The 13,588-nt window shown below is 46.4% G+C and overlaps 1 protein-coding gene across 1 annotated transcript in view; it reads right to left on the bottom strand.

Annotated features, from left to right (window-relative positions):
- Positions 1–1,052: 1,052 nt before the first annotated feature.
- Positions 1,053–13,588, bottom strand: part of PTPN22 (protein tyrosine phosphatase, non-receptor type 22 (lymphoid)) — an 18,218-nt gene continuing 5,682 nt past the window's right edge. The window contains exons 4-21 of the mRNA XM_009708635.1: positions 12,967–13,062; positions 12,534–12,572; positions 12,110–12,181; positions 11,956–12,015; positions 11,324–11,466; positions 10,736–10,802; positions 9,810–9,887; positions 9,180–9,272; positions 7,682–7,758; positions 6,088–6,848; positions 4,989–5,099; positions 4,715–4,845; positions 4,156–4,183; positions 3,679–3,759; positions 3,284–3,390; positions 2,599–2,629; positions 1,790–1,867; positions 1,053–1,117 (exon numbers count right to left, since the gene is read on the bottom strand). Of these exons, the coding sequence (XP_009706937.1) occupies positions 1,053–1,117; positions 1,790–1,867; positions 2,599–2,629; positions 3,284–3,390; positions 3,679–3,759; positions 4,156–4,183; positions 4,715–4,845; positions 4,989–5,099; positions 6,088–6,848; positions 7,682–7,758; positions 9,180–9,272; positions 9,810–9,887; positions 10,736–10,802; positions 11,324–11,466; positions 11,956–12,015; positions 12,110–12,181; positions 12,534–12,572; positions 12,967–13,062 (2,118 nt within the window). The remainder of the gene's footprint in view (positions 1,118–1,789; positions 1,868–2,598; positions 2,630–3,283; positions 3,391–3,678; positions 3,760–4,155; positions 4,184–4,714; positions 4,846–4,988; positions 5,100–6,087; positions 6,849–7,681; positions 7,759–9,179; positions 9,273–9,809; positions 9,888–10,735; positions 10,803–11,323; positions 11,467–11,955; positions 12,016–12,109; positions 12,182–12,533; positions 12,573–12,966; positions 13,063–13,588) is intronic.

Here is a 13,588-nt window from a genome sequence, read left to right as displayed (position 1 = left end):
GGGCTGCATCAGCCACTGCTCCAGGAAACCTAGCTTTAAACCGGCTTGAGGTCTGTGTTCCAGTAGTGGTCACTAGATTCCTCTCTTGACCAAATTCCCCAAATGCCACTTTGTTTCTCTTTCTCTCTGGGAAAACAATCATATAAAGCAGTTTTTGACATCTTTATCCCTCCACACTGAAGATACAGCGGTGGAATCCGGTGAGGAAACCGTCTAGAAATCTCATCTTCTGAGATACCCATCTGAAATTTTGTGCTGGAGAGTAACAAATCCTTACAAACAGCTTTGCTTTAAAATTACTATGATATTTTGCTTGCTGTGGTGGTGTTTTGGTTTGGGGTTTTTTTCAGATAGCGAGGGTAGTTGGGTCAGCTGATTCTGCAGTCTGTTACACAAGTTTGGTTTCTATATAATCAATCAGCATCTTAGTCTTACTGACCAAAAATCCAGACAAATTATCTGATTCACTCAGATGAAAAAAAAAAAAAAAAAAAAGGAAAAATATTTCTAAAATCTGAGATGCTCATTCTCTTTTAGTCCAAGTAATGTAAAAACATTTAAGGAAGTGTGGGTCTTTGATGGTGGCAGACCTAGTCATGTGAGTGAAGTTACACAAATGCTGCGTCTCCATGATCTAGAGTCTTGTTCTGCTTTAGTCTGCTCCGTTGGCCTTCCATATCATTCAGTAGTCTTCACTACTACTTCCTATCATCTCTTTGTTTCAGAAAGCTCAAATCCATCATTTTGAAGTGAAAATGTTCCAAAACACAACAAAAATGTATCCCTCCTTAGGATAAAATATCTATTCGCACTTTTAGTTTCCATCCTGTTGTAAATTAACTGAAAGTGCTTAGCTGCTGGTACTTTTATATTCTTCTTTACTTTAAAACTTTAGTTGATGAATGTGCAAGTAGGGCCTGAGCTACAAATACCATGCAACAGCTTTTGATGTATTTATTTTGATGGAAGCCTTATTGGGATGAGCACTCAAGGCATATCAGAAGGATTTCACAAATATGCAATGCCAAATTTATAAAATGTCTATAAAATATCTAAATATTCCATGCTGGTGGTGGATTTCTTGGTCCTTTAGGTTTTGAAAATCGATTTGCAAAGCCTAGGAAGAAATTATTATTTTTTAATGCAACAAATTCTGTATGTTATAGATGTTAATTATGTAATTCCTTAAGATAATACCGTATTTGAAAATACTTGTATTTTCAGTTCATTCCCGAACTTTAAGATATGGTAGATTTAAAGCAACATCCTGTAGTTATAAGTCAACTGGTGCAAAAACAGTCTATCAACAGTCTATCAATCAGTCTGTCAACAAATACTGTCGTTATAGCATGAATATTGAGATAACTAGATTTTATGCCTAATCTAATAAATGACTACTCTCTAGTAGAAGAGTTTAAAATGGAAAACACGGTATTTCTCCTCAGCTGTATTACACAACCTAAGGCAGCAGCCTAGTGGCAGCGCTACAGCTTTCTATTTGTCTTATGCTGTCTCTGTTGCCACATAAAGGCTTTCAGATACAGGAAAGCCAAATACATGCTTCAGACACTTCACACACCGAGAAACATTTGTCAGAATAGGTTTCAGGGTTTGTGTTTTCCATCCTCACCTGTTTGTTAAACAGTTTCTGAATAAAGTTGTAAATGTTTAATAAATAGCAAGCCTTCTTTGTAATGTTTGTAATTTGTTAACATTCCGCCTGCTACCTGTATTTAGACTTTCAAAACCCAGGTACTTCCTACACCAAAACACAAAGAGAAAAACATACCAAAGTTAAGGAAAGACCTCGAATGGTTTGACGGGGCAGATTCTGATGGTTTTGTCAATGAAGATGGACTACAGATGCCTAGAAATAAAAAGTTAGACTGAAGCATTTAGTCACTATGGTAATTCCCTGAAGAGCTGCACTTGGACACACCTACGGCAAAACACCTACTGCCGCATGCACGGACGCTATTTCAGCACAGGACAAAGCTAAGTACTTTCCACACTAGCAGAGCTTGAATGCCACACAGTTTTAATGACATTATTTGCTCATAGCAGGGAGCGAGTGTACTACTGCAGCGCAATCCACTGGGAAAACGTTTGCTCCCAAGTGCTTTAGACAGTTTTTAGCAGCCCTGTTTTGAATACAAGCATTTTAATTTTAGATCAAAGGGAACTTAATGAGAAACTCCTTATTTATGCTCCAAATAGACTCAGCAGAATCCAGGATGGGGCTCACATTCCCAGGAGCACCCCTATACCCCATTTTTAAAGTATTTGTCCCACAACACTGGTTTGAATGACCTGAAGAATTTGGTAATTTGGGTACACTGGAGGTGTCCCCAAGGTACCAAAAGGGTACTACACGGGCACCACGGCATCTTTATGATACTCCTAACACAACTATTGCCATCCAGATGCGATGGTACTCGACTGGCCAGCGCAGCTTTGTACGGCCTACTCCAAAGTTGGCAGGCGGGCAGGGCGTTTCACATTTGACAAGTTCAGGTTCTTGAAAATTAAATCCCACATATTTCTTCATATACTTGCTTAAAGCCATCAGGAAGGTGCACATTAGCCTGAAAGACTTACTCTTTCTCACATTTTTCAATATTTTCAAGCTCTGTAGAAAAAAAAAGGAAAAAAAAAGAAAAAGAAGGCTTGTTGGAAACAAATGTAGCAAGCAGTGGATCAGCTACTATGATAAAGGGAGTTCACTGATGAATGTAAAGGTATCACATCTCGTAAGTATTGTGCCTAGCAGCTGAGACTGAAACGCAGACTTCTGCAATTCACTTTGTCTCGGGCTTTTTTCTAGCCCACCCAAATGCCTCTAGTTTGTATTATTCTTGCTGTTTTCCTCAAATGCTTTCCTGCCCAACCATAACATCCCGAAGTACAACTGCTCATGAGGATAATTAACGAGGGCCACAACAAGAGGAGGCTGGTGACGAGCAGAGTCTGTCCTACACAGGAATTCAGACTCCACTTGAGGAACTTTTTCCAAGAGGAAGCTGGCACTTCAGGTGGACAGAGTGCCGAGGCATAACCCTTCACACGGGTATGGCTCTGTTACTTTGCTCCTAGTGCAGACAGTGGGTTTGTGTGCGGTTCTACAACAGAATACTTTTATTAGTCTTGTTTCCTTGCCCTAAATATGAGTGGCAGGCAATTTTCACAAGGTTAGTAGTGAGAAAGTAGCAATAGCTGTAGCGGGAACAATTTCTTCTCACTGTCTTCATTTTGAATAGTTTTTGTTTTGTCTTGTTTCTTTTACCTTGCTTCTCCTGAAGCATTTCGTAGGCTCTTTTGACGATGTTTCAGAAGCATTGTTCTCAAAGCCTGCAGGACTCGTCGTAGAATTTCGTGCAGCAGGCTGCAGACCTGGGAACATACATCAGAACATTTTCAGTGGTCATTCATGAATCCTCCTACTTATTTCTAAGTGCTTTGTTGTTGCTTTTTATTTCCTCTAATGCAGCAGTTCTAGAAATTTCTAGCAGGTCCTCTAGTTGCATTTACTTTCTTTATGTCTGCTGAACTCTCCTGCACTTAAGTACTGCGGCACTCATGTCAGTAATGGTTTGAACAAATGGACCATGATCTCCTCAGCTCTCTACAGGTTAAGTATGAAATCTCAGTTACGTGCCAAGAAAAAAACTCATCACTTACTTGCTGCATCAGCAAGAACAAATGACTCCGGGGTTCTTTCAGGAAGCGGAGGAGGAGAGTTCGAGCGATCCCGGGTTGTCTCTAACAAAACAAAGATAAAAGAGTTTGTTACCTAGCTTTAATCAGAGAGAGAGAGAGGTCCACAGCACTCTAACCAGCTTGTCTCAAAGGAAACACATAACGTGCAGCAAAAGATGTGACAACCCTCAGCCTGAGGAGGCTGCAAGGAACATCATCATGTAGAGGGTAAGGCAGGAGCTGATTAGGAAATATAAAACTACCAGTTCATTTGGTTGCAGAACTGTCTAGTTCTGTTTAGAACTATTTAGTTGCAGAACTAAATTTAGTGTTAGCAACACAAAATTTCCGTTGCACTGAGCACAGATCCTAAAGACATTCACTAAATATGGTAAAGCCGCGTCAGTAAAAAGCAGACCTTATTTCCAAAGATAGTTTATTCAAGCATTAAACTTATACCTGCTTGTGGGCTCCGAAGCTTCACGCTCTGGAAACAAAAAACAAGGAAGGTATTTGAAATTTCCACAATCAAATGCACACAAGCAAGCCAGAGAGGACAAGGAAATGATGTTATGTGAAAACAACATCCCACACACACCTCTGTGCTCATGTAATGGAAGATAGACTTACACCTTATTGTTTCACTTTACAAAGGTATAATTCAACTATGGGATGATCAAGAGATGCCTAAATTTTGTTCAGCTCCTGCCTGTTCCACAGGGCGGTGTGAACCTCAGCAGACCACTAACCTCTTGTCTTCATTATCCCTTCTCTAAAAGAGGGACAATATATTTACTACCTTGTATGGGATTTAGGACCCCAAAAAATAAAGTTTGGAGTAAAGTAGATGTTGATAAGGAGGAGCCTGACTGAGACCACATCTTCCTTCTAGTCCTGAGCCCTGAAATAATTTATGGAAAGTACACAGTGCCAAAACTAGGGTCTTTCTCACAGAAGGAAACATGATAAGGAAATTGTCATAATGATGGTGCTGGAGAAGAGATGAAAAGCCACTTACCTTACATGGTCTCAGGCTCACTGACTCATTAAAGACCTCTGAGTGAGACTCACCACTCCACTCCAAAGAAGTTCTGGTATTTGTATCTCTGGCTGGAAGCTGGAAATCAGAAGCGGCCAGAGGAAATTGTCCTAGAAACAATTGAACACAAGAGAGGTCATTTCTCATCTGAGGCAGCCAGTACAAAGGCACTGCCGGACGCTACGGTACCGCACAAACATAGGAAGAGTCCTCAGAGCACTTCTCAGCCCCCTGCTTTGTTAAATGCACTTACCAGATTCACTGGCCACAATAAAGGACTCGGGGGTTCGCTCGGGCAGGGGTGGAGGATCATCATCACCGGGCTGTGGCAGGGTGGCTAATTGGAGAGACAGAGACAGATCACCTGCATGGCGTGACACAGCAGGAGAAATACAGACCTTTGTAGAGACTCTGAAACCTGACTGTTCTTGCCCAACCACGCACCAGAGAGGATGGTTAAACACCCCTAAACGTAATTAAAAATCAAAATGGTCCTCAGCACCAATTCACCTGCCGCTAGCCACGTGGCCCCAAGGGCAGACTTCCAGCAGTGTCGGCAGCAGAATCCCCATTGCACAGGGGAAGACGATGAGCATAACCCCAGCACGCAGCCAAGCTCCACAGCTGGCGGTACCATTGCTGCTTGGCTTGTGCTGCAGCTCCCATAACTTTCTGAGAGTCTCTAGTATCTAGATAACAAGCATACTTTTGTGACACTGAATGCTGAAGGGCCTGAGAACGACAAAGCTGAGCAAATGCCAAAGCTGCGGACAACGAGAAATGTCCAACTGGGCCAGGACTGACCAGACCAAGGAATAATTCTACCTTCTTCATATGGCGGGTGATGGTTTGAAGGCTACAAATCTGAGCAACACACTAATGTAGAAGTCCTGGTTCTCTCAGTCTCGGTGGGATGTCAGTGTCCCCCTGCACAACACTCTGCAGAAAGGAGCGCATTTTGACCTCGAAACTAGATCATCAGAGAAAACCATTTCTAGGAGCTTTCTTAATGCTTCTTGGAACACCCTGATTTAGGAATTGATGATCACCAATCCCTGCGTTCCTGTGAGAGCCATATCGAGGTGACACAGTAGTCCAGAGCAGCTGTGTAATGCAAAACTCAAAATCATGCTGTTCCAAAAAATGCTGTTTATTTTTATGGGAAAAATTTAAGCCAGGATGAAACGAGTGCGAGGATGAAACCAGTTGCTCCCTCAGCTCCCACAGGAACGCAGTCCTGAGGAGCAGCTACAGCCCTGCCTGGACGCCAAAGGACAACACTTGCCACCCCCTCCAGCACGCCGCGATCTGCAGTGACCAAGGCCGGCTGGTCGCAGTGCTGCATCACTTACTCGGGGAGGATGTCCTCTCGTCGGTCAGCAGGGGAGCGTGGTGGGACACAGGCCTGGGTGGTGGGGGGCTGCCCATGGCAGGCTGCAGTGGGGCACTCACAGAGCAAAAAGGAAGAAGTGTATCCTGCCCCTCCACAGAGCTCTCGGCAAACTCTGGGGGCACGGGGTCATCTGGAGAGAGTGAAGAGAAGTAGGGGTCTTCTGCTGAGCAGAAGTAAGGGTAAGGACATGGCCCATTGTTCCTGCAGCTCAGGGGGCCATCCACATCTCGGCTTGAGCGGGTCAGCTCAACAGGGGAAAATCCGTCCTGCTTCTTCACCTGAAAGCTTGAGTAACAGGCATTTGGAAACTGTGAACTCAAAACAGGCTTTGCATCCCCTCCATCCAATTTCCAGTCTTCTCCCCACTGCGCTAGCACAAAAGGGGTCGATGCAGTCCGTGTCAGAGCTGCTCTGCCATGAGGCCCTCTCTTGACTGCTCCCTTCGGTTCCAGGTTCAGGAGCAGCTGCCCAGGAGAGATGCTGTTGAACTCCAAACTGCAGTGTTTCTGCAGAGCATCCCCAGCACCCCACTTCTCAGCGGCAGCTGCCTTCCTGTAGTTGATGAAGTTCAGAGTGCCAAAGGAGAAGGCCTGTCTGATGGGAGGGACTCCACATCCAGAGCTGTCGTGTACTCCTGTGGCAGACAACGATGTCAGGCATGCTTTGCTTTGTACCACCGGAGGAAGATGTTGATGCACATCCTGTTCCTCTTGCTCTGAGCTGCAATAAAGCACTGTGATGTGAAGTCAAAGCCAACCAGTACTCAGAAATCTCTGTTAGCCTACTAACAAGGCCCCACAACATTGCTCCTAAGAGCAGATCTGTCCCCCAGGAATGTAGAGTCCGGCTCAGCCTCGAGCGAGGAGCTCACGTAAGGACTGTGCACCCTGGTGCCCCATTTGAACACCATTAAATGATGAACAGAGGAGGCCCCTTACCCAGGTAAACTATACCAAAAGGCAAAATTATTTACAGAAAGCAAACACTACAAACCAAAACATGCCCACAGAAAGATCCTGCCACCCTCTGAAGCTGCCCATGTCGGGAAGCTAGATTCCTCAGGCTTTCTGTTCCTACAGCAAGAGGCACTGGAGTGGTACATGCAGATGAAAGATGGGACCAGTCTGGGGACACCCTGCAGGGTGCACAGCTCCGGGCAGAGGGCTGAAATGAAGCAGCACTGGGGCATCTCCATGTGCAGGAGCCTCTTTTTATACTGCCCTGAGATGTGTTTTCAGTTCATGTGTGAAACACCATGTAAGCACAACATGAAACAGACCCAAGGGCAGAAGAGGGGAACAGATAATGACATGCAGGGAGGAGGCTGAGATTCAGTCTCAGACACATCAGTGAGAAGAGCAGGAATTATGTTAGGAAGAAACATCAGAGTTAAAGTGGGACTCAAGGGAGGCTGCAGATCCTGCTGACAACTGAAATTCAATATTCAAACAGAAGTGTGTCACAAAGCACACGTTAAAAAAAAGTGCATCTTCCTGAAATCACACAGGTGACTGAAAATACTAACCCAGAGGATACTTGTGCTATGGCCTTACCAGGTTAGTAATCTCAGAGAATCAGCATCTTCCTCTGGAGCCAGAAGTGGCTTGGCTACAGAATGCCTTGCTTGTACCTAGTGAAAGAAAAGGTTGGAAAATAAGAGTGAGGAGGAAGAATGCGAAGAACACAAGCGTGCTATTTCAGGAGCTGGAAGTTGTGCCAACTACTTTTAATTATTACTGCAGTTTGGAAATGACAAGCACCAACGTGAAAACACCAAGTTGGAGCTGAAAACAGGACAGAACCTCCGGAAGAGCAGTTCCTGTCAGCACCTTTTTGAAACGAGAGTACAGCGAGCCATACGACCGTCCAGCTGTTCCAACCACCTGCAAAGCAGCCTGCACCGACAACTCTGCCTTCAGGACGCCAGGTGGGCATTCGGCCTGGGAAGTGGGGCACTGGTTTAATTTGTGACACTTCAGCACATGACCATCCCCCATGCTCTGCAAAGGGCTTTCGGAGGGCAGCGAGGTTTAGGTGGGAGAGATGTTTGGCCAGGAGCTACAAAACCACATCCGGACTTGAACTGTTTTCTGCATTTTGTGTCAACCTAGTCTTGCATCTCCTTTGCTTACAGATTGTCCACAACATATAGAAAGAGGCTCTTCCCAGCTCTTTTCTCATTCAGCTCTGCCTTGGAACATCCTGCAAATCCTATGGCAAAGGTGAGGCACAAGTCCCATCGCAGGACCCTGTTCCCAATTCTTTAGAAAAAAGCTTCTGACAAAATAAGCTAACTGTAACCTTTCAGCGCTTGCCTAAGAACGGCAATGCATTTACTTCAGCCAGATTGCAGACAGCTACACAGGAAAGGTAAGGTTCATGCCAGCAGTCACAGAAGAACAGCAAGAGCAAAGAAAAGCTTAACCATAGATGTTTTGGATGCTCCTGTTTATATGCAACTTCATACCAAGACCACGTTGTTTTTCCTCGGAGGTGTATCAGATTTGAAAGACTTTGACATGTTTTTTCACAAAGTATTTTAGCCTACTCTCTCCCACAGACAGGCTGTAATGCTCATTCCCTCGCTAGAATACCACCATGTTGCAAACGAACGCTGTCAGCCATACCGCCTTGGGCACCCAAGCTTCCCAACCTAGAGCGAAAGTCACTCAGTCGCTTGCAAGTGCTCCATGAAGACAAGTTTCGTTGGCACATCCACAAGGAAATCAGCCGCCACTGTGGAAAGTTGGTGTTTTTCTATTCACGCATTACATTAAACAATTATAAAAGTATATAGAAAATGGTTTGGAGACCAAAGAAAATTTAGCTCTTTCTTGGGGCCAAATCCTGTGCTAAGCATTGCACATTCAGGGAAACAGCTGGATTCTCACAGGTTAACTTGAAAAGAGGCTCAGTTTGGGCATCAAGGGTAGCAGAAAACATGGGGATTCATTCCAGGTCTGCAGAGTTGGTCTTTGCAGTAGGAATCTGGCTTAGAGCTCGCATGCCCGAGGCAGCAAGAGGCAGTGTGTTTATCCTGGGGACTTTTACCTGAGAAGCAGCAGACTCTTCCTGGGCATCGAGTGCTTTAATCTGCCTTTTGAAGAGCTCAATCACCGCATCGTAAACCAGCTCATACTGCTCCTGCATTTCAGACAAATAAAACAGGCATGAGAGCCAGCACCTGCAGTATTTGTAAATGGTCACCTGTTACCCAAATCAAGCATCACCCCCTGAGAGAAGCTGCCACTTTCTGGTCCATTGGCAGGGTAAATTCTCAGACGAGGTAGAAGTGACAGCTTTCAAAGGGTTCACACTGAACCATTTGGGGTTTTTTTGGCTGCACAAACAACGCTGTTCTGCATTAAGCTTCCTCTTCAGTCTATCTCAGCTGAGAAGAGTTCCCACTTTATTTCCTGGACCGTCCCTTGTTTCACAGTGTGAGCCTTCAATTGACCAGACTGCGAGCACGAAGCTATTCTAGCTGTCTACAAGGAAATGGCCAGCTACCACATTAATTTCTGCAAAATCATTCTTCTGTTCAGAAAAGGGACCTTACAGAACATCTACAGGCCCCAGTTCCCAGCAGCACGACCGCTCTACGTTTCCTTATCGCAAACCCTCCTGGGCGAAAGCTGAAGTAGGGAGCGTATACCGGTTGGCGAACTTTCCTGCACGTACCTTGGTCTGCACTATGGAAGGCCTTTGCGTGCGCATCTCCTGGATCAGACTGAAAATACTGAAGTTCACTGGAACGATCTTGCAAGAAAGAGAAAAGATGAAAAATTGCAGACAGGTCTAATTCCAAGCAGTTTCCAAGTCATGACGCAGTTTAGAGCGGTGTCCAAAATTCAGGCCTGTTATTGCACAAATTTTTAACAAAGACCTGCTTAAAGTGCTATTTTTTATTATGAACAAGCTTGCCTCCTCCCTCCTGTCTTGCACTCCACAGAAAATACCCTTTTTTATAACAGCATTGGTAGCAGCTGTGAATAGCACGAAGGACAAGACACTGATTTCCCCGATCAACGGGTTCAGGGTTGCTGTGGTACAGAAAGCAGCCACTCCGAGTCCCGGCAACCTGCCGCAAGGCCAGGGATTACTTCACATACATTTTTATTGAAGAGTCAGAGTAAAGCAAGGTGGTAGTTGGGAAATGCTGGATTTCTGATGCTCAAGTGCAGAGAGACAGATATAGACAGTAAAGTCGTATTGAAGGCTGAAGGCCAGCGCAGAGCCAAGCTCCGTGATCTGAAGGTCCTGCCAGAGGGAGCAGCGGGAGCGAGGATTCTGCCCCATCGGTACAGGCGCTGGGGGCAGTTCACATTGGGATGGGGAGGGGAGCAACGGCAACAGACAGTGCATGGGTGACACAGAGCTTAAAGAGGGAGAAGGAGCACAAATTGGGAATGGGAATGGTTTGGCCACCGCTCCAGTCAGGCTATGGGGAGTTCCCATTCATGGCTGTCTTCTGAAATACATCTGCATCTAGTCAGAGGGGGGTGAAAGGGAGAGTAAGAGGAGAGAGAAGGCGAAGGGAAGACAGAAAAATGCAGCGCTGCTGCACGCAGGCGCCGTTTGAAGACACAGACCACGCTGATACTCACTCTGTCCTTCAGCAGCTTCTGGGTGTAGTCGATTGCACAGATGACGCCTGTTCTCCCACAGCCAGCACTGCAATGACAGTCACAGCAGGGTTGCTAGCAGAGGTCAGAGGATGGGCATGCTATATTTTCTGACAGGGATATTTGAAAAAAATCCACAGCCTCATGTGACCCTCCCGTCCCACATCGCAGAGAGTGCAGACCTGCACAACGGCCCTGCTGCAGCTTCACCCGCCCCACGTAAGGCTCCACTTGCCCACTTCTCTGCTGCAGGCTGGAAGGCACATCTCATGTTCCTGCAAACAGTTCGCAGTCCTCCTGTGGTGACCAGCCCACACGTGGACATTCCTAGTGTTGGCGTGGTCTCTTAACTACACATGCTATTGCTGGCCTGCCGCTACCCATCTCCTCTCCTACCACCCGGCCGTGCTAGCTGTCCTCAGAGGACACCTTTGCCTTAGGACTTCCTATGAAAGGAGCTTGGCTGCAGGCTTGCACCGGCTGCCCCCCCTGCTGCGGCCACTCTGGAAGCGAGAGCGTGGGGGGCCGTGGGGCCGGCAGCCCTTCCCCACCAGTGAACGGCTCACCCACCTGCAGTGGATGCAGATGGGGATGCTGTCATCCGGCTGGTAGCAGCGAATCTCATCGATGAGCTCCAGGATGGGGTCAATGGACGAGGGGACGTCATGGTCCGGCCAATTTTTATAGTGGAACTGGTGGATGGTGCGGATTTCCTGCAAGAGGAGAAGAGCGCTGGCAGGGGCCGGGGCCGGCCCGCGCCACCGAGGGGATGCTGCCCGCCCCCCCCACCGAGGGAATGCTGCCACAGCTCCTGCAGGCACAAACTGGGACATCAGCATGGCAAGGGGAAGCGGGCGTGCTGCAGACATCTCCAGTCCCGTCTGCATCAGTAGGCAAAGGTTAGAGGTGCAGTTTGCAACTGTTCTTGCTACAAAAGAAGCATTGCCATTTCATGACATCCTTGATGTTACCTGTTGGCCTCACTTACCCCGGGTCTGATTTGCCACTACTGATAACAGCTTCAAAAATTGAGGTTTGAGTTAATTAATTTTTCACTTTCTTTGTTCCTTCAGCTACTGTCAAATTTAAAATAGCAGGCTAAACAGCGTAAAATTTTCTGCACAGAGTGCCATATTTTAATGTATTATTTATATAATAAAGCTAGCCAAGATGCATTTCCTGCCTTGATCTTTCCTACTTACCTCATTCAGGGTCACCTTTAAAGTCCTAATCACATACTCATTTTTCTTCTCTTCAGCTTCCTGCAGAAAAAGAAGTTAGAGTCACATTTTCTGTTCATGACACAAGTTTCCACCACACGTGATGTGACATGGTGCTTGCGGCAGCGGTACTCACACAGGCGACAGAGAAAGGACCACACTGCAGGGGAGAGCCATCCACCTCTGCCCAGTACCGCTCACATTTCTTCTGTTATGAGAAGCAGGACATGTTTAGTTATTCACCACCGGCCCACCCGTACTGCCTCCTGTCTCGCTTTGCAGGACAAAACTCATGCTGGGAGGGGGCCCGGCTCTTGCCGCTGGCCATCTCCAACCTCCTCTTTCCTGGAGCCATCATTGCTGTTTTTTCCCTTCCAAAGAGGCTAGCTACACTACTGGAAACGGTTTAAGAATCTGCAGCTGGAGGCAGCTGGAGACTCAAGAAACAGCTCATATCAAACAGAAACTCACTGTCGCTAATAACATTTAATAAAAATCTACATCTCTCCACTCTGCCCTGGCAGTATCACAGCAGAGGCCACCTCTGACACGTTACTCACCTTTCCCATTTCAAACTCCATACAAGCCATGACCACAATCTGCAGGAAGAAAGTTCATTAGAAAACTCTGAACGCAAGTTTCTTGTCCAGGCAGCAAAATCAAACTCATCCCTTGTGGGTACTTATCAGCAACAAGGAAGTTCTGTAGCTGCCTTCCCCAGAGTCCCGGAATGCTAGGCAAATCACACTCGGGACACCATCCGCAGCCTGGGTGCGAGGACCTTTCCCACCCCGAACGCAGAGACAGCCACGAGCAGACTCCTGAGTGTGGAGGAGGCTCACGGGAAGGATGTGGGGCTCACACAACTTCTGGAGTAAAACCCTGACACTCCCACTGTCTGCTTAGTCAAAAAGGACTTCTGGCTGGATGGATGGACAACTTTTCTTTTAAAAAAAAAAAAAAAAAAAGTAGGCATATAAATCTGCACCTTACCAGGACTTCATATTCCCAAATCATCCTCCAAAAGTCAATGACAGTAGTGGGGAGAGGACCCTGGGTTGCAATGTATGCTCTTGGCCCATAGACGCCCTAAAACAGCATTCAAATCAGTCATGGAGACGTCTTTGCATAGTTCACTAATAGAAACAAAGTCATTCCTCTTTCTGAATCTTACTTCTATTCAATGAGCCCATTAAGGATTTAGAAGGGCTTTAATACAGTTAAATTTTATACACCTACATTAAACTAAGCAACCAGAAACCAGTGGTGTGCAAACCTCCCAAAGGTAGACCCAAGCCAGGGAGCTGGGCTTGAGGTGAGATCTGCTCCCAGAGACCACCAGTTCTTGCAGTGCATTTTGGAGCTTGGAGGTGATGTTGCAACAGCTGATCCAGCTCAGCAGTGTGCAGCTTGGCACATCTGTGACTGTTGGCCAAAGAACGAACCGTGATCCCCTTGTGAAGGTCTGTTCTTCTGCAGACAGGTTACACAGAGCCCTCGGTCACCATGGTGGAGAATGGAGACCTTCTGTCTATCTATCAGAGAGGGGTCGTAAGCACAGGAGAGTCCGCAGGCACGTGGAGCTCCTGATGGAGAAGTGTCCTGCGCTGCCCTG

This window comes from Cariama cristata, unplaced genomic scaffold (assembly GCF_000690535.1).
Source record: "Cariama cristata isolate BGI_N322 unplaced genomic scaffold, ASM69053v1 scaffold40799, whole genome shotgun sequence".
NCBI classification, from domain to species: Eukaryota; Metazoa; Chordata; class Aves; order Cariamiformes; family Cariamidae; genus Cariama; species Cariama cristata.
The sequence above is the reverse complement of the archived record's forward strand: the minus strand, read 5'-3'. Positions and strand labels throughout refer to the sequence as shown.